We start from the raw sequence: 19,556 nt of genomic DNA on the forward strand, positions 1-19,556 counted from the left end.
TTTACCTGGGGGTGTGGGTACTGGGGAGATCTAGAATGAGTAAACAGGCTGTCTGCAATCGCCCAGAGTGAGAAGACTATGAACTGGCCAAGGATGTAGATCAGTCTGGGGTGCGTAGAGAAATCCAGTCTCCAAAAACAACAACAGAGCCAGGCAGTAGCAGTGCACACCTTTAGGTCCAGCACTCTGGAGGCAGAGGCAGGTGGACCTTTGAGTTCAAGGCTAGCCTGGTCTACAGAGTGAGTTCCAGGACAGCCAGGATTATATAGAGAAAACCCTGTCTAGAAAAAGAAAGAAAGGAAGGAAGGAAGGAAGGAAGGAAGGAAGGAAGGAAGGAAGGAAAGAAGGAAAGAAGGAAAGAAGGAAAGAAGGAAAGAAGGAAAGAAGGAAAGAAGGAAAAAAGGAAAGAAGAAGGAGGGAGGGCAGAAGGGAGGGAGGAAGGAAGGAAGAAAGGGGGAAACAAGAAGGGGCTGAAGGAGATGGCTCGGTGCTTAAGAGTGCTTGCTGCTCTTGCAGATGACCCAGGCTAGGCTCCCAAGCACCCATGTGGTGGCTGACAACCATCTGTAACTCCAGTGCCAGGGGATCCCATGCCCTCTTCTTATCTCTGAAGGGATTAGACATATACAGACTTACATACAGGCAAAACGTGAATACACGGAAAATAATATAAATAAACGAAGAAAGAAAATGCTGGATTGTCAGAGGTCACTGGAGAATCCGTTCAAGGTTATCTTTTGCTCACATCTTTAGCTTGTTGGAGACAAGCCTGGGCTACGTGAGATTCCTTCTGAAGAAGTGGGGGTTGGGTACAGAGAGCCCAGGGTGGGACCCTGTTTGTTCTCTAAGCCTTCCTGACTCCCAGCCAAATTACTATTTGACCATTTGAGAGTTTCCTTCACAGGGGTGCCTTATCTATCTGTTCAGGATCGTAAACTACTTAGGGCCGACCAGTCATACCTTGCCTGACTTCCTGCCTCACTGGGTGAGGTCCTATTTGTGGCACCAGCTGTCACCCACCCTCCCCTCAGGTCATGTTGTCCCTAAGCTGCCTGCGGGGCAGAAACATGTTGTTGCTTTTGTCTGGGCACCGTGCCAGCGTCCACCTGGCACAGGTGGCCTGCTCCATCACCAAAGCAACCTTGCTCCCGGAAGCCTCCTCCACTGTGGCTCTTTCCACAGTGACTGCACTGTCCCAGGCATCCCCACCCTTGGCAGTCTGGGAAAACATGGGGGCAGCATCTTGTCTTGATTGTCGGTGATATGGAGCAGGGCTGCTGATGGGAAGCCCTGTGTGGCCTGGACTAGGTTAGAGGCTGGGGTCTGTTTTGCATTGGGAAAAGTCAATACTAGTTTTGAGAGCTACAGTTTCACATGTGTGTCCTGCCCCGTCTGGAAGTGTAGGTTGCACCAGGCAGTTTCCAAACTGTAGCACTACTTCCTCCTCCTCCTCCTCTCCCTCCTCCTCCTTAACCCTCTCTCCCCCTCCTCCTCCCCCTCCTCCTCCTTCTCTTCCTCCTCCTCCTCCTCTCCCTCCTCCTCCTTAACCCTCTCCCCCTCCTCCTCCTCCTCTTCCTCCTCCTCCTTAACCCTCTCTCCCCCTCCTCCTCCCCCTCCTCCTCCTCTTCCTCCTCCTCCTCCTCTCCCTCCTCCTCCTTAACCCTCTCCCCCCTCCTCCCCCTCCTCTTCCTTCCTCCTTCTTCTCTCTTTCTCCCCCTCCTCCTCCCCAACCCCCTCTCCTCCTCCTCCCCAACCCCTCTCTTCTTCCTCCTCTTCCTCTTCTTTCTCCTTCTCCCTCTCTTTCTACTCCTCCTCTTCCTCCTTCTCCTCTCTTTTTCCTTCTCCTCCTCTTTTTCCTCCTTTTCCCTCTTCTTCATTTTTATTTCGTAGAATTTGTTTTGGCTTTCTTTTGGTTTTTGAGACAGGATTTCTCTTGAAAGACCCCAGCTTAGCAGCAGTAACGCCATTTTGCAAGGCTGTACTTAAGATGACTGGTTCAGGGAAAGGTTAGAACACTGAGTACACAGCGGCTGCCAAGCAAGATATGTTTGGTTGAAGGCCTGGCAACAGGACGACTTCGGTTGAGCACCTGACAATGAAAAAAAGCCCCAGGAGAGGTCCCACACCCTGGTGGGGGGCCGAGTCAGTCGTTATGTTCCAAGAAGGTAGCTAAGAAACTTGCCCCCGGGCTGAACCCTTGGGGGGCCGAGTCAGCCGTTATGTTTCAGGAAGGTAGCTAGGAAACTTGCCCCCGGGCTAAACCCTTGCCATATTAGAATCCACCAATTATATCCCTGTAACCATGCATCTGCTTCTGTATGCTTGCTTCTGCTCCCCAAAATCCTATAAAAGCCCATCCTTGGTTCTGTGGGGCGCGCCAGTCCCCCGAGTGACTGAAGCGCCCGCAGGTGCCTGTGCCTGTGTATCCCGACAATAAACCAAATCCTCTTGCTGATTGCATCCTGTGGTGTCTCAGTCTGGTCTTTGGAGTTGGAGGGTCTCCATCCCGAGGGAAAGTTCTCCCTGAGAGCTTTTCATTTGGTGCGTTGGCCGGGAAAGGAGATCCTCCACCCAGGGACCACCGACCACCCACTGGGAGGTAAGCCGGCCGGCGTCTGTCTGTCTGTCTGATTTTGTCTCGTTCTGCCTTATTCTGTCTGTTCTGTGAGCGCTCAGCCAGGTCTGTTCTGTGAGCGCTCAGCCAGGTTCTGTGAGCGCTCAGCCAGGTCTGTTCTGTGAGCGCTCAGCCAGGTCTGTTTTGTGAGCGCTCAGCCAGGTTGTTTGGAATTTGGGCGGGACGAAGAAGGAGCTGACGAGCTCGGACTTCTCGCCCCGCAGCCCTGGAAGATGTTCCAAGGGTGTTAGGGGCCCGACTTTTCGGGGCCCAATCTGGGAGAGGAGAAAGATCCGGACTAACGGCACCTCTGTCTGTATTTTTGGCTTTCAGAGGGCCCCGGACCTTTGCCACCTCCATCTGACTTTTTGCTTTCAGTTTGGTACCAAAGCCGTGCAGCACGCCTGTCTGTTGTTTGTTTGACTGTTGGTGTTGTTTGTTTTCTCTGTGTTCTAATCTTCCTTAGAACTAACATGGGACAGTCCCTAACAACGCCCCTAAGTCTCACTCTTGATCATTAGAAAGACGTCCACGACCGGGCACACAACCAGTCCGTCGAGGTTAAAAAAAAAAAAAAGGAAAATGGCAGACTCTCTGCACATCCGAGTGGCCCACTTTCGGAGCGGGATGGCCAGTGAATGACACATTTAATAAGATCATTATTTTACAGGTTAAAGATTGGGTCGTCCACGGACATCCTGACCAGGTTTCTTATATTATCACTTGAGAGAGTCTCGCCTTAACCCGCCCCCCGGGCGGAACCCTTCGTGGACCTGAATTGGCCTCCCCTCAACCCCCAGCCTGTCCCCTCGGCCCCGCCCGGTCCGCCGGCCACGTCTTCCTCTCTCTACCTTTGTGAAATCAGAGCCTTCTAAGAAACCTGTCCTCCCGGCAGACCCAAACTCCCCTCTCATAGATCTTCTCTCTGACAGGCCCGGCTGAAACGGAGGAGGCAGAGCCGCCGGCCAGATCAGTTGCCGGGCCACAGTCTGATAAGGGTTTCTCCCCTGTCGCAGGGAGATTGCGCAATAAGCGCGAGGTGATGCCAGATTCAACCTCCCAGGCTTTCCCACTTAGACAGGGAACCGGTGGCCAGACCCAATACTGGCCGTTTTCAGCAGCTGACATTTACAATTGGAAACAACACAACCCTTCTTTCTCCAAAGATCCGGTGGCATTCACCATCCTAATAGAATCTGTTTTACTTACCCACCAGCCTACTTGGGATGACTGCCAACAGCTCTTATAGGCCCTCTTAACCTCAGAAGAAAAACAAAGAGTGTTCCTAGAGGCCAGAAAGCATGTTCTGGGAGATGATGGGCGTCCCACCCAGCTGCCTGAGGACCAAACTGGGATTTTAATACAGCTGAAGGTAAGGGACACCTACGCCTTTATCGCCAGTTGCTTCTAGCGGGTCTCCGAGGGGCTATACGACGCCCTACTAATTTGGCTCAGGTAAAACAGGTATTACAGGAAGCAGGGGAAACTCCCTCCGCCTTTCTAGAGAGACTTAAGGAGGCCTACCGTATGTACACTCCCTATGACCCAGATGACCCAGGACAAATGACGAGTGTCTCTATGTCCTTCATCTGGCAGGCTGCTCCAGATATCAGGACTAAGTTACAGAGGTTAGAAAATTTGCAGGGCTATACATTACAGGATTTACTTAAAGAAGCTGAAAAGATTTTTAATAAGAGAGAGAATTGAGTCGAATCTTGGCCGCCGTAGTTCAGGGCCAAGAAAGGAAGGGAGATAGGGGGGAGCTCGAAAGGGGCTGAAGCTGGATAAAGATCAATGTGCCTATTACAAAGAGAAAGGGCACTGGGCCAGAGAGTGCCCCAAGAAGCCTGGCGGACCCCGAAAGCCTCGACCACGAACCTCCCTCTTGGCTCTAGATAAAGATTAGGGAGGTCAGGGCCAGGAGCCCCCCCCCCCCGCGAGCCCAGGGTAACGCTTAAAGTTGGGGGGCAGCCGGTTACTTTCCTGGTAGACACAGGAGCCCAGCATTCAGTCCTCACTCAAGCTTCAGGACAACTCAGCGACCAGACGGCCTGGGTACAAGGAGCTACTGGTGAGAAACAATACCGATGGACTACGGACCGCCGGGTTCAGCTGGCTACTGGTAAGGTGACCCATTCCTTCTTACATGTTCCGGACTGCCCGTACCCTCTGCTGGGCCGTGACCTGCTCACCAAACTAAAAGCACAAATTCATTTTGAGGAAAGAGGGGCCCGAATAACTGGCCCCCACGGAACTCCCCTTCAAGTTCTATGAATATAGACTATATGAACTGGGACAGGACAAGCCACAATCCCTAGAAATAGACACTTGGGTCACGAATTTTCCACTGGCTTGGGCAGAGACTGGTGGGTTGGGGTTGGCGCTCCAACAGCCCCCCTTAATTATACAGTTAAAGACCACTACAACTCCAGTCTCCATAAAACAATACCCCCTGTCACATAAAGCTTATCAAGGTATAAGGCTTCACATTACGAGGCTTCTAGATCAAGGCATCCTAGTCCCCTGCCGGTCGCCTTGGAATACGCCTCTTCTGCCTGTTAAGAAACCCGACACTGGAGATTATAGGCCAATACAAGACTTGAGAAAGGTCAACAAGAGGATAGAAGATATTCATCCGACTGTTCCAAACCCTTACAATTTGCTCAGTAACTGTTCATCGATGAGAAACAGGGGTATGCTAAAGGGGTCCTAACACAAAGGTTGGGACCCTGGAAACGCCCTGTGGCCTACCTGTCTAAGAAATTGGACCCTGTGGCCTCCGGCTGGCCACCGTGCCTAAGGATGGTGGCTGCTATTGTTGTCCTGATCAAGGATGCTGGAAAATTGACTTTGGGACAGCCACTCACCATCCTAGCACCCCATGCAGTGGAGGCCTTGGTAAAGCAGCCCCCAGACCGCTGGCTCTCTAATTCTCGCACCAAGCCTTGTTACTGGATGCAGAACGGGTTTAGTTTGGGCCCGTAGTCGCCCTCAATCCTGCCACCTTGCTTCCTCTACCAGAGGAGGCAAAACAGCATGACTGCCTACAAATCCTCGCAGAAGTACATGGAACCAGGCCGGACCTATCGGACCAGCCTCTTCAGAATGCTGACCACACATGGTACACGGATGGCAACAGCTTCTTGACAGAGGGAGAGCGAAAGGCTGGAGCTGCGGTCACTACGGAGGACAAAGTGATTTGGGCGAAAGCCCTGCCTGCTGGTACCTCCGCACAACGGGCTGAACTCATCACCTTGACTCAGGCGCTCAAGATGACAAAAGGTAAGAGGCTAAATATATATACAGACAGCCGTTATGCCTTTGCCACGGTACACATCCACGGGGAGATCTACCGGAGGCGGGGGCTGCTCACATCTAAAGATAAAGATATTAAAAATAAGGCTAAAATTCTGGCCCTCTTAGAAGCCCTATTCTTGCCCAAAAGACTGAGTATTATACATTGTCCAGGACACCAAAAAGGGCACAACCCAGAGGCACGAAGAAACCGGCTGGCCGATGCCACGGCGCGAGAAGCGGCCATGAACAAACAAATCTTGCCCTTAAATAGCCCAGACCAACCCACGCCCCCACCAGTGGGACAAACCAGTTGGGTTTACGCCCATGAGGACATAGAGCTCCTAAAAAAAAAATGGGGGCCATCTACCACCCTCAACTAAAACAGTGGGTCTACAAAGGACTTTTGAATTGATCTCCTTTTTACATAAGAAGATAAAAACCTTACTAGATCGAGAAGAGATAAATCTGTGTTTTTTTTTAATTGGGACAAAGCGATACAAAAGGTGACTGAGAGTTACAAAGCGTGTGCTCAGGTTAACCTGGGAAGGACCATGATTGGACAAGGAGTTCGTCCTAGGGGACACCGTCCCGACATCCATTGGGAAATTGATTTTACTGAAATTAAACCAGGTATATATGGATACAAGTATCTCCTAGTGTTTATAGACACCTTCTCAGGATGGGTCGAAGCCTTCCCCACAAAACACGAGACTACAAAAATGGTCACCAAGAAGCTCCTCGAGGAAATCTTTCCCAGGTATGACATGCCTCAAGCGTTGGGGTCGGACAACGGGCCCGCTTTCGTCTCCCAAGTAAGTCAGTTGGTGGCCAAATTGCTGGGGATTGATTGGAAATTACATTGTGCCTATAGACCCCAGAGTTCAGGTCAGGTAGAACACATGAATAGAACAATTAAGGAGACTTTATCCAAACTTACGCTTGCAACTGGCTCAAAGGATTGGGTGGCCCTCCTTCCCCTAGTTCTATATCGGGCCCGGAATACCCCGGGCCCCCATGGTCTAACTCCTTTTGAAATAATATATGGAACACCACCCCCATTTGTCCATTTCTTTGATTCAAACATTGCTGATTTTGCTGACAGCCCTTCTCTGAGGGCCCATTTACAGGCCCTACAGATTGTGCAGAGAGACGTCTGGAGACCTTTGGCCACTGCTTACCAGGACAAGCTTGAGCATCCGGTGGTGCCACACCCGTTCCAGATTGGAGACACCGTGTGGGTGCACAGACACCAGACCAAGAATCTCGAGCCACGGTGAAAAGGACCCTACACCGTCCTCCTGACTACCCTGACCGCCCTAAAGGTAGACGGAGTCTCGGCTTAGATCCACACACCACACGTCAAGGCAGTCCGGTCTGAGGAATTGACTAATCACAACACTACACCCCAGACATGGAGAGTTCAGCGCATTCCAAACCCCTTAAAGTTAAAACTCCTACGTGGCTCCTCCTAGCCCTTTTGTGGCCTAGAGTCAGTGGGGGAATAAGCCCCCACCAGACAGAAATTTCTTGACCAAGTCGAGTGAAAGATTTCACTCAAAGTTAGCAAAAAAATGGGGGAATGAAAGACCCCAGCTTAGCAGCAGTAACGCCATTTTGCAAGGCTGTACTTAAGATGACTGGTTCAGGGAAAGGTTAGAACACTGAGTACACAGCGGCTGCCAAGCAAGATATGTTTGGTTGAAGGCCTGGCAACAGGACGACTTCGGTTGAGCACCTGACAATGAAAAAAAGCCCCAGGAGAGGTCCCACACCCTGGTGGGGGGCCGAGTCAGTCGTTATGTTCCAAGAAGGTAGCTAAGAAACTTGCCCCCGGGCTGAACCCTTGGGGGGCCGAGTCAGCCGTTATGTTTCAGGAAGGTAGCTAGGAAACTTGCCCCCGGGCTAAACCCTTGCCATATTAGAATCCACCAATTATATCCCTGTAACCATGCATCTGCTTCTGTATGCTTGCTTCTGCTCCCCAAAATCCTATAAAAGCCCATCCTTGGTTCTGTGGGGCGCGCCAGTCCCCCGAGTGACTGAAGCGCCCGCAGGTGCCTGTGCCTGTGTATCCCGACAATAAACCAAATCCTCTTGCTGATTGCATCCTGTGGTGTCTCAGTCTGATCTTTGGAGTTGGAGGGTCTCCATCCCGAGGGAAAGTTCTCCCTGAGAGCTTTTCACTCTTTGTAGCTGTGGTTTGTCCTAGAACTCACTATGTTGACCAGATTGGCCTTGAACTCGAGATCTACCCGCCTCTGCCTCCCACATGCTGGGTGGGATTAAAAGCACACCTGTCATACTGATGGCTGGGCGTGGCAGCACATCCAGCTCTATCTTGTTAGTTTTAATTGCACATCTGTATGTTCTGGGTATGTGTTCATGAGTACAGATACCTGTAGAGGCCAGAAGAGAGCATCAGGTAACCTGGAGGCACAGATGTTTAGGAGGATGCTGGAAACTAAACCCCTGTCCTCTTCAAGAGCAGCGAGTGCTCTTAACTGCTGAGCCATCTCTTCACTGACACCCACTCATGCAAACCGCCAGAAACAGATGGCGGTATTTCCCTGGAGGTGAGGCAGGGGAAGGGGTACCTTCTTGTCTGCATGTGCTGTTCTTGCAGAGGACCTACACTCAGTTCCCAGAACACACGCTTGGCAGCTCACACTGCTCATAACACCAGCTACAGGGGATCTGATGCCTTCTTCCAGTCTTCAAAGGCACCTGCACACATAGTACACACACACACACACACACACACACACACACATATACACATACACACATACACACACACCACACACACATACACACACATACACACACATGCACACACATACACACACATACATACACATACATACACATACACACACACCGCACACACCACATACCCACACCACACACATACACACACATGCACACACATGCACACACACATATACACACATGCACACACATACACACACATACAGACACATACACACACATGGACACACACATACACACACATATACACACATACAGACACATAGGCACACATGCACACATGCACACACACACACATGCACACACACATGCACACACATGCACACACACACATACACACATATACACACATACAGACACATAGACACACATGCACACACATACACACACATTCACACACACATACATACACATACACACACACTGCACACACCACACACACATACACACATATACACACATGCACACACATACACACATATACACACATACACACACATACATACACATGCACACACACACACACACACACACACACACACACTGAAATAAATGCAAAGATAATGAAAGGCTGAAGTGGCTCTCCGGCTCCCATATCAATGTGCACACACTCGCTGGCTAGTGAACCTGGGGGTCTGCCTGCGTTAGCCTTCCAAGCTCTAGGGTTACAATCCTGTCCACCATGCCCAGCCTCCTTTGCAAATTCTGGGGATCAAACTCAGGTCCTCGTGCTTGCATGGCAAGCACTTTATCGACTGAGCCATCTCTCCATCTTCACCCATGCTGTTTTGCTAGGACAGTGGCCAAGAAGGACAGGTATACGCGCCTCTCCTGCATCCATGATCTTCTCTATCTTGCTCCTCATGTTCTGCCTTACTGTGGCTAGGAAGGCCATTGTTTGATACACAGGAATATGGCATGGGTGACTCGGCGGGCTTCAAACCCTGAGTCTTAACATCGTATTTTCTTTTTTTTTTTTCCTTTTCTTTTTTTCGGAGCTGGGGACTGAACCCAGGGCCTTGCGCTTGCTAGGCAAGCGCTCTACCACTGAGCTAAATCCCCAACCCCAACATCGTATTTTCAAAGCATCCCCAGAGGAACTGGGACAAGGGAACAGGAAGACTTTGCAAGGGGACAGGTATTCAGGCATGCATATGCATTGGCAGCACTCAGGACATCGAGACAGGAAGATTATGAGTTCCAGGCCAGCCTAGGCTATACAATAAGATCCTGTCTCAAGAGAAATGCACATGCGGGGCACATGCCTGTCATCCCAGCACCTCAGGAGGCAGGTGCAGAAGAGTGAAATCAAGTTCAAGACCAGCCTAGGCAACAAAGAGACCCTGTCTGGGGTTGGGGATTTGGCTCAGTGGTAGAGCGCTTGCTTAGGAAGCACAAGATCCTGGGTTTGGTCCCCAGCCCCCCGGGGGGGGGAGGGGAAGAGACCCTGACTATCAGGACTCGGTTGGGATCTGCAAGCATCAGGACCCGATTTTGATGCCCAGTTCTTGGTTTTAAAAGCCAGGTGTAGCAGCCTGTGTTTGCAAACCCGGGTCTAGAGAGACAGGGATCCTGGGGCTCAGTAGTCTGGGAGCTGAGAGAGACTGGTAAACTCGGGGCTCACTGATAGAGCCTGTCTCAATCAATAAGATGGGGCTGGAGAGATGGCTCAACAGTTAAGAGAACTCGCCATTCTTGGAGAGGACCCAAGCTCAGTTCCCAGCACCCACGTGGTAGCTCACAACCATTCGTAACTCCAGTTCCAGGGAATCTGATTCCCTTTTCTGACTTCCCCAGGCACCGGGCATACTACATGCAAGAAAAAACACTTATACATAGAAAAACTAAATTAAAAGGGAAAACAAGGGTTGGAGAGATGGCTCAGTGCTCTTTACAAGCACCGACTCCTCTTTCAGAGGTCCTGAGTTCAATTCCCGGCATCCACGTGGTGGCTCACAACCATCAGTAATGAGATCCGATGCCCTCTTCTGGTGTCTGAAAACAGCTACAGTGTATTCATATACATAAAATAAATAAAATTATTAGAAAAAACAAGGTGGAGAGAGATACGTTTCTACAGGCACACACACACACGTACATATACACGTGCATGCTCGCGCGCGCGAACACACACACACACACACACACACACACAGACAAAGAGAGACAGAGACAGAGAGAGAGACAGAGAAGAATGTTAGAGGTGAGGGAGATGAACCCAGGTATATGTGAGATAAAGCGCAAAGGTATTTCGGACATTTATTTCTGATAAAGATTGCCTATTCCAAGATTTGAACTGAAAACCCTTCCCTTGGGTTCCAGGTGGACTCCAGCTCAGGCTCAGCCACTCGGCCCCCGGAGAAAGCCCTCAGAAACTCTCAGGAGCTGCGCTCGGCTGGGAGGCTGCCCACATGATGCGTGTGATATCGTCGCATGCGCACTTGCTCCTCTGGGCTGGACACGGAAGTGCTCGAGCAACTTCAGAAGGTTCGGGAGAGAAAAGGGGAGAGACAGGTCAGTGAAGGAGCCTAACTCTGGGTCTGCTTTTGTGCGGGTTCCAGGGATGTGGGGAATTTAGAGGAATAACTGAGCTCTCTTTCATGAGTCCAATATGGCCAGTTCAGTTCCCATATCCCTTGTGCAATGGTTTGAAGCTCTAGAAAACCACTGCGGAGGTTAGATAAGATCCTTTAAAGTTATTACTGTTGTTGTATGGCTATCACTACTACTGTTGTTGTTGTTGTCGTTGGTTTGGGGACATGTGTGTCAAGGAGCACATGTGGCCCAGTGAAATGGCTCGGTGGATGAAGGTTCTTGCTACCAAGCCTGAAGACTTGAGTTCGATTCCTGGGTCCCACATAGTCAAAGAAAAGAACCAACTCCAAAACGTTGTCCTCTGACTTCCACATGTGTGCTGTGGTGCGTGCATGCTCCCACACAAATCAAGCGTAACACAAAAATAAGTAAACTTTACAAATGAGCTCTTTCTTCTGTCCTTTCGTAAAATTTTCTGTTTTCTTTTTTTTTCTTTTTTTTTTCGGAGCTGGGGACCGAACCCAGGGCCTTGCGCTTCCTAGGCAAGCGCTCTACCACTGAGCTAAATCCCCAACCCATAAAATTTTCTGTTTTGTTTTATTTTTTTGTATAGCCTGGGCTAGCCTGCAACTTGTTTTGTAGACCACACTGGCCTTGAACTTCATAAGGAGCCTCCTGACTCTGCCTCTCAAGTGCTGGGATTAAGGGCCTATGACATCATGTCTGGCTTTCCCTGTCCCTTTGTAAGTAACTGTACTGAAAAGAATGAAGGTATTCTCTTTTTTTAAAGACAAGGTCTCATTTAGCCCAGGTGGGCCTTAACTCCTTTTGTGACTGGGGATGACCACCATGCACATCTGGTTTTTTTTTGTTTTGTTTTGTTTTTTTTCTTTTTTCTTTTTTTCGGAGCTGGGGACCGAACCCAGGGCCTTGCGCTTGCTAGGCAAGCGCTCTACCACTGAGCCAAATCCCCAACCCCATGCACATCTGTTTTAAGCAGCACTGGGGTGCCTTCCTGCATACAAGGGCAAGCCCCCTACCAACTGAGTCACCCTAGCCCAGGAATGAAGGGACACTTATGCCCCTCCCTGGGCTTGCAGACTTTAAAACAATGGGTCCTAAGAAATTCCCTGGGAATCTCATGCAAGGGAAGAAAATGGTGGGAGCCTCATGCTAGCCGGAGGGAGACTAGCAGGAGACCGGGACTGGTGATCAGTCATGGCTGAGACCACACCTTAACCAGGATTGCTCAGCAGTGGTTCAATCCTTACCCTCTCCTTAAACCTCAACCTTATGTCACGGCCTCGTCAGATCCTAAAGATAGGCTTAGAGAGCCATTGGGTCTCTCTGTTCCTCTTTCCCATGCGGTCACACTGAAGATATCTTCTTTCCCGGCCTTCGACTGGCTTTTATTTCTTGTATTCTATTATTCTGAACAGATTTAAGTGTAGTTCATGCTCCTAACCACTGAGCCATCTTTCCAGCCTCTCCTTCTCTTCATTACCAGTCTGTTTAATTGGCTCGTCCAGGATGGGTGGTTGAGCCTAGTTTGTTAGGGCTTCCAGCTCCCGGGCTTTGGCCTGAAGAGCTCATGTTGGGAGTGTTTTCGAACTACCTGCTTGCAGTTCTAGTTATGGCCAGCAGGAGGCGAGCGGCAACCGCTGGGAAACCAGGCCTTTGATGGGCACAAGGAAGAAGGGCTTTAGTCAACCCCGCCCAGCCTTCAGGGGAGCCGACTTCATTCAAATGGCAGCAAGCGACGAAGACTACTGCTGGGTGTCCGGGCAGCAGCAGCCCAGTCTACTCACCAAGCAGATATGACCAACATGAGGAAGACCGCAAGCAGGATGGCCAGTAGGATTGACGAGAAGGCAATGATGACCACAGTACCCTTGCTCTGGGACCCTGGAGCTCCTCGGAATGTCTGGGCTGCACAGGCAAGCAGGAAAGAAGTTATCTAACCCAAAACGGGGCCTTGGGGCAGTTTCCAGACCAATCGTCCTGTGCTCAAGCTGGGGACATGTTAGAATGATGGAGGGGCAACTAGGGCAGAGAACAGGGTAGGGCTGTGCTTTCTGATAGGGGGAGATCTACTTTCCCCAGCCCCATGATGTCCCCAGGTCCCTTAGTAGCCCCCCACCCCCCCTACTACTTTTTGAGCTCTTGTGTCCTACCTTGCTGCAGGTAGATGTCCTTGGACCACAGCGTCTCAGCCACAGGTCCTTTGGCATTCATCGCCAGGAATTTCACTCTGAGCAAGAGATAACATTGGTGTTGGGGGCTCCCCATGGTCCTGAAACCATGTGCGACTCACTTACAGTAGCCTTCACTTTCATTGAGCGTGTGTGTGTGTGTGTGTGTGTGTGTGTGTGTGTGTGTGTGTGTTAGAGCACTCAATGCAAGCATCTAGTGAGGGAAGACAGGGGACTGAGGCTAGTCTCCACCTATGAGTGCCTGGTCTGGAGTAGGGACAATCCTTTTGCATGGTCAGGACCTCCCAGGGCATATGGGCATTGAGCTGAGGGATTGCTACTTTAAAAAGCTGTCAGGAGGCTGGAGAGCTGCTCATCAGTTAACAGGACATATTGCATGCACGCTAGGTAGCTCAACGTACTCTGGTTCCTAGGGACCAGACACGTGTGCTTCTAGGAACCATCATACAAACAAAACCACACACAGACTCACAAACACACACAGAGTTAAAGATAAAATAAATCTATTTTATTTGGAGAAAGGAAGAGAACTCAGGAGGGAGGAAGGGAGGGAGGGAAAGAGGGGGAGAGGAAGGGAGGGAGGGAAAAGACTAGGGAACTCAGCCATACCACTTGACCTCAGTGAATCACCCAGTAGCTGCCCTGGTCTCTTGTTTGTGCCAGGCAGGGTGTCTTCTGATCCCTGAACTTTGCTGCTCACCTGTAGGGCCCTGGCCCTGGCAAAGGCGAATTACAGCCCTGGGATCTCACGGAGCAATTGTTGTCATTCCCCACACGGAGGACTGGAAGCCGGCTGTCGTTCTGGCTGCCCTTGTAGTGCACCCGACTGGCCCTCAGTGTGAGGTAGTAGCCATTGTCGTCAAAGTGAGCAGGGGCGTGCCTGTCTTCCACCTTCCGTGGGGCAGTAAAGTTCTGGGCAGCTGGGGGTGGCACTGAGGGTCAGCGAGCACGTGAGCAGCCGCTGTTCCTTCCTGGTAGGCTTGACGGCCTTTCCCAGTCACATCCCCCCCCACAGTGCCTCCCTCCCAGCTGCCCCTGCCTGCCAGACCTCTTAGAGTGCAGCCCTGCTTGTCCACTTCCCGGTGAGAAAGCAAATACACTTACTGTCACTGCGAGCCACCACCAGCCAGATGGGGTCTGCGTCAGAGAGGTTGACATTCTTGAATTGGTCCAGGGGTTGCTCCAGCGTGAAGGTAGATTGTGTGAGTCTCCCCTCCAGGGTGGCACTGGGGAGCTGGGGGACATAGTTAATGCTCTCTGGGGAGGGCGGGAAAAGAGGGCAGAGGGAAGCTGAGTAATACAGTCCAGCTTCAACCCAGGGAGGACGAGTCTGTCTCCAAAGCCCCAGGTCAATGGGGGAATGAAGGAATCATGTTTTCTACCACACTTAATTAATTACTTATTCTGTCTGTCTCTGTCTCTGTGTCTGTGTCTGTCTGCCTGCCTGCCTACACCCCTGCCGGTGTGTGTGTGTGTGTGTGTGTGTGTGTGTGTGTGCGCGCGCGTGCACGTGCGCGCGTGTGCGTGTGTGTGTGTGCACATACCTATGTATGCCGCAGGTCAAAGGACAATTCTGGACCTTGGGAGATCCACCAACCTCTGCCTCCCAAGCACTGGGATCAAAGGTGTGCGCCACCATGCCCGGCTCCACCATTACCTGACACATGCAGTTAATCATGTCAACTCTTCACTACTACTGTGAGTTCGAGGCCAGCCTGGTCTACATAGTGATTTCCAGAACAGCCAGGGCTATGTATAAAGACCCTGTCTGAAAAACAAAAATTCCTATAGAATTAGTCATCTCCAAAGGTCCAGACTAGATTCTTTCCAAAGCATCTAGCATGGGGCAGGGGTGCCGATTAGATTTCTCCTGCCTCCCGACCCTTTGGAACACCTCTGTCTGCAAAAATATTCATTATGACTCATAATGTAGCAAAATTACAGTTATGAAGTAGCAACGAAAATAATTTTAGGGTTGGGGTAATCAGGATATGAAGAACAGTGTAGAAGGGTTAAAGCATTAGGAAGGCTGAGAACCACTGTCTAACTCTTTGCTGTCTGAGCCAGCAAGATGGGAAAAGGCATTTGCTGCCAAGCCTGGTGACCCGAGTTCAGGGTCCAGGTTCTATCAACTGACTCTCAACAGTTGTCCTCTGACCTCCACGTGAGCATCATAGCATGCATTCACCACACAAACACACACACTGTACACATACACACACCACACACTTTACACATACACACACTACACACACGCTACACACTGTACACATACACATAGTACACACACTACACACTGTACACATACACACTGTACACACATACTACACACTACACACACACTACACACTATACACTGTACACACACTACATACACACTACACACTGTACACACACATTACACACTGTACACACACATTACACACTACACACACACTACACACCACACACTGTACACACACACTACCCACTGCACACACACACTACACACTGTACACACACATTACACAGTACATACCACACACTGTACACACACACTACACACTACACACACACTACACACCACACACTGTACACACACACTACACACTGCACACACACACTACACACTGTACACACACATTACACACTACACACACACTACACACTGTACACACACTACACACTGTACACACACATTACACACTACACACACTACACACTATACACTGTACACACACTACATACACACTACACACTGTACACACACATTACACACTGTACACACACATTACACACTACACACACACTACATACCACACACTGTACACACACACTACCCACTGCACACACACACTACACACTGTACACACACATTACACAGTACATACCACACACTGTACACACACACTACACACTACACACACACTACACACTGTACACACATACTACACACTGTACACACACACTACACACTGTACACATGTACACACTACACACTATACACACACACACATACGTGTGTGTGTGTCCTACCTCAGAAAACTATAGGTAGCTAATATTTTCCTAATCGAGGGAAGAGGAATGGAGATACAGAGAGGAGAGGTTAGTTAGGAGCCATTGGTAAAATGTAGGTGTGAGAACCCAAAGAGGAGAGGAGCCATGTTCTTGCTCTTCAGTTTGGGGACTGAGGGGCAGACACCCATCTGTCACCACGTAAGTTAGGCCGACTGCCTGAGGCATCCGGGAACCCAGTCTTCAACCAGGGGAGAGGATCAGGAGGCACCCAAGATTCAAAGGAAGTATTCCATCCTGAAGAGGACTGAGTACGTGGGGTACCCCCCACCCCAGCCTCACTCACCCAGACCTGTTCCGGGCTGGACACAAGTCACCAGCACCAACAGGGGCAGCAGCAGCATAGACTGTTTCCTGTGGGGCCCCATGGCTGTGCTGAGCTTCCAGCTATCCTTCCTTCAGGTCTCCTGTGCAGCCGCTCGCCGGGCCGGGCTCCTGAGGCTGCTACCAGAGGCTGCTACTGAGAGGTGCCCCCTCCTCCCTAAAACTGGTTGGACAGGTTCAGGGGCTAAGGCTATAGGCTCTAGGGGACTCAGCATCACTAGGGATGGGTCCGAAAAGAACAGGCCTATGAGGGAAACAAGCCAGGACACCTGCCCCCCACTCTAAGGGCCCGGGCTGGGAGGGGCTGGGTATGGAGCAGGCTGCTCTGGGTGTGGGCTGCCCCATAGAGATCCTGCCTTGCCTGCCCTGGGTCCTGGTCACTAGAGCACCCTATAGTCACCTTGTGAGGGAGGGAGTCCCTTCACCTTCTAGACAAGGCACACAGAAGGTAGGTGTCCCTCCAACCACTCAGGCTGGAGGGCAAAGCCCTGTTCCAGCAACTGCTGTCCCTGGGACCGACATTCTACACACACACACACATACACCACACATACACACACACCACACATACACACACACACATACACACACACACAGACACTACACACACACTCAACACACACATACACACACATACACACATATACACACACACACACAGACACCACACACACAATACACACACATACACATACACACACACATACACCACACACACACATACACACACACATACACACACACACCACACAGACACACCCACACACACACCCACACAGACACCACACACATACACACTCACACAGACACCACACACACACATACACACACACATACACATACACACACACAGACACCACACACACACAGACACACACATACACATACACACACACAGACACCACACACACACACACACCACATACACACACATACACACATACACACACACACCACACATACACACACACCACACATACACACCCACACAGACACCACACACACACTTAACATACACATATACACATACACACACATACACACACATGCACCCTCTCCTCTCTCTTCAGATAGAGTCTCTAAGCTGCCCTCAAACTCAGCATATAGTCAAGGATGACCCTGAACTCTTGGTGCTCTTTCCTGATTGCTGGGGTTACAGGAGATCTCTGTCATAGCCAGCAAATCAAATCAAAATGATGAATAGACTGATGGTGGGTTAATGGGCTAATAGATGGATAGACAGAGGATAAGTAGAAGGATAGATGGATAGATGGATAGATGGATGGATGGATGGATGGATAGATAGAAACACAGATCAATCGATCGATAGATAGATACACACATACATACATACATACATACATACATACATACATAGACAGACAGATGTAGACAGACAGACATAGACAGACAGACAGATGACATGGGCTTAGATGTAGCTCAATGACAGAATTCTTTCCTGGCATGTATATGGCTCTGAGTTCCTTCCCCAACATCACAAATGTATGTGATATACATATATTCATATACACATTCTCATATCATATATACATACGCAATCTATCTCTTCCTCTTCCTCTCCCCCTCCCTCTCCCTTCCCCCTCCTCTTCCCCTCCCTCCCTCTCCCCCCTCTCCCCCCTCTCCCTCTCTCTCCTCTCCCCTTCCCTTCCCCCTCCCCCTCTCTCCCCCTTTCCTCCTCTCTCTCAGAAGTTGAAGGCAGTCATCAGAACTAGGCGCCAGATATAGTTAGTGCTTCACACATATAATTCCAGCAGGGGGATGAGGAGGAGTTCATAGTGGCTTCCTAGCCAGCCTGGGCTACAGTACACCCCGTCTAACAAACAAAGCTGGGCTGTAGTGCACACCTTTGATCCCAGAACTTAGGAGGCAGAGGCAGGCGGATCTCTGTGAGTTCAAGGCCAGCTTGGTCTACACAGAGAGTTCCAGGACAGCTAGGGCTATGCAGAGAAACCCTGTCTGGGGGCGGAGAGGGGTGGGGCAAAAAACAAAAAGTAATCAAAACAACTACAAACAACATACACACTCTCATATCATATACACACACACAATTTATCTCTTTCTCTTCCTCTCCCTCTCCTAAAACAAGGAGGGGAGTGCACTCCTTGTAAAAGTCTGTTCCTGTTCATTCGTCTCAAGTCCCTAGAACTGGGTGAGGTCAGCCTCTGGCCTAATCGTATCACACAGATGAGAAGACATCTGCAGCAGTAACTCACCCTCACTGTGGGTCAACCGTGGCTCTAGGAAGCAGCCCTGCTCTCCCAACTCTTGCGAACTGCTGCTTGCTTCCCTTCCATGATTGGTTTATTTCCTGCTCCCCTCTCCCACTTCTGCCCACTGCCCAGCATCCACTGTAGCCGGCTCAGCAGATACCTTGAATCAGCTACCTAGGAGCAAAACAAGTGACGCCAGAACTGAAAACGTAAAGCGACACTTTTTTTCCTTATGCCTGTGTCTATTGACTATTTATCTTTGTGTGTGCACATGTGTCATGTGTGGGGGGAGGGTCGTGTGTATGTTAAGGCTCTAGTGTGGAGTCAGAGGACGACTTTACAAGGCCCCGCCTGACTCCCACCCTTTTTTTTTTTTTTTTGGTTCTTTTTTTCGGAGCTGGGGACCGAACCCCAGGCCTTGCGCTTCCTAGGCAAGCGCTCTGCCACTGAGATAAGTCCCCAACCCCAGACCATGAACTTCTGATTGATTCTCCAGTTTCCCCCTCCCATTTTAGCCTA

At 50.3% G+C, this 19,556-nt stretch overlaps 1 protein-coding gene and 1 long non-coding RNA gene across 2 annotated transcripts; one reads left to right on the plus strand and one right to left on the minus strand.

Annotated features, from left to right (window-relative positions):
* Positions 1–1,835: 1,835 nt before the first annotated feature.
* Positions 1,836–8,017, plus strand: LOC134481278 (uncharacterized). Its single transcript, XR_010056739.1, has 2 exons — positions 1,836–2,599; positions 3,831–8,017. It is a non-coding gene; the product is annotated as an uncharacterized LOC134481278 (long non-coding RNA).
* Positions 8,018–10,909: 2,892 nt separating this feature from the next.
* On the minus strand, positions 10,910–16,923 carry Upk3bl1 (uroplakin 3B like 1). The gene is made up of 6 exons (NM_001109020.1): positions 16,769–16,923; positions 14,533–14,685; positions 14,129–14,348; positions 13,390–13,466; positions 13,024–13,144; positions 10,910–11,158 (listed from the first exon to the last, which is right to left on the minus strand). Exons 1-6 carry the CDS (start codon positions 16,848–16,850, stop codon positions 11,059–11,061), a joined length of 753 nt encoding a protein of 250 aa, NP_001102490.1. The 5' UTR covers positions 16,851–16,923; the 3' UTR covers positions 10,910–11,058.
* Between the last annotated feature and the right edge of the window lie 2,633 nt (positions 16,924–19,556).

The sequence above is a fragment of the Rattus norvegicus genome, chromosome 12 (genome assembly GCF_036323735.1).
Source record: "Rattus norvegicus strain BN/NHsdMcwi chromosome 12, GRCr8, whole genome shotgun sequence".
In the NCBI taxonomy this organism is placed as follows: domain Eukaryota; kingdom Metazoa; phylum Chordata; class Mammalia; order Rodentia; family Muridae; genus Rattus; species Rattus norvegicus.

Coding starts and splice junctions, on each gene's coding strand:
- Upk3bl1 (NM_001109020.1), bottom strand. CDS start 16,850: ATGGGGCCCCACAGGAAACAGTCTATGCTGCTGCTGCCCCTGTTGGTG. Junction 14,686..16,768: donor CCAGCCCGGAACAGGTCTGG/GTGAGTGAGGCT, acceptor CGCCCTCCCCAG/AGAGCATTAACTATGTCCCC. Junction 14,349..14,532: donor GGTGGTGGCTCGCAGTGACA/GTAAGTGTATTT, acceptor TGCCACCCCCAG/CTGCCCAGAACTTTACTGCC.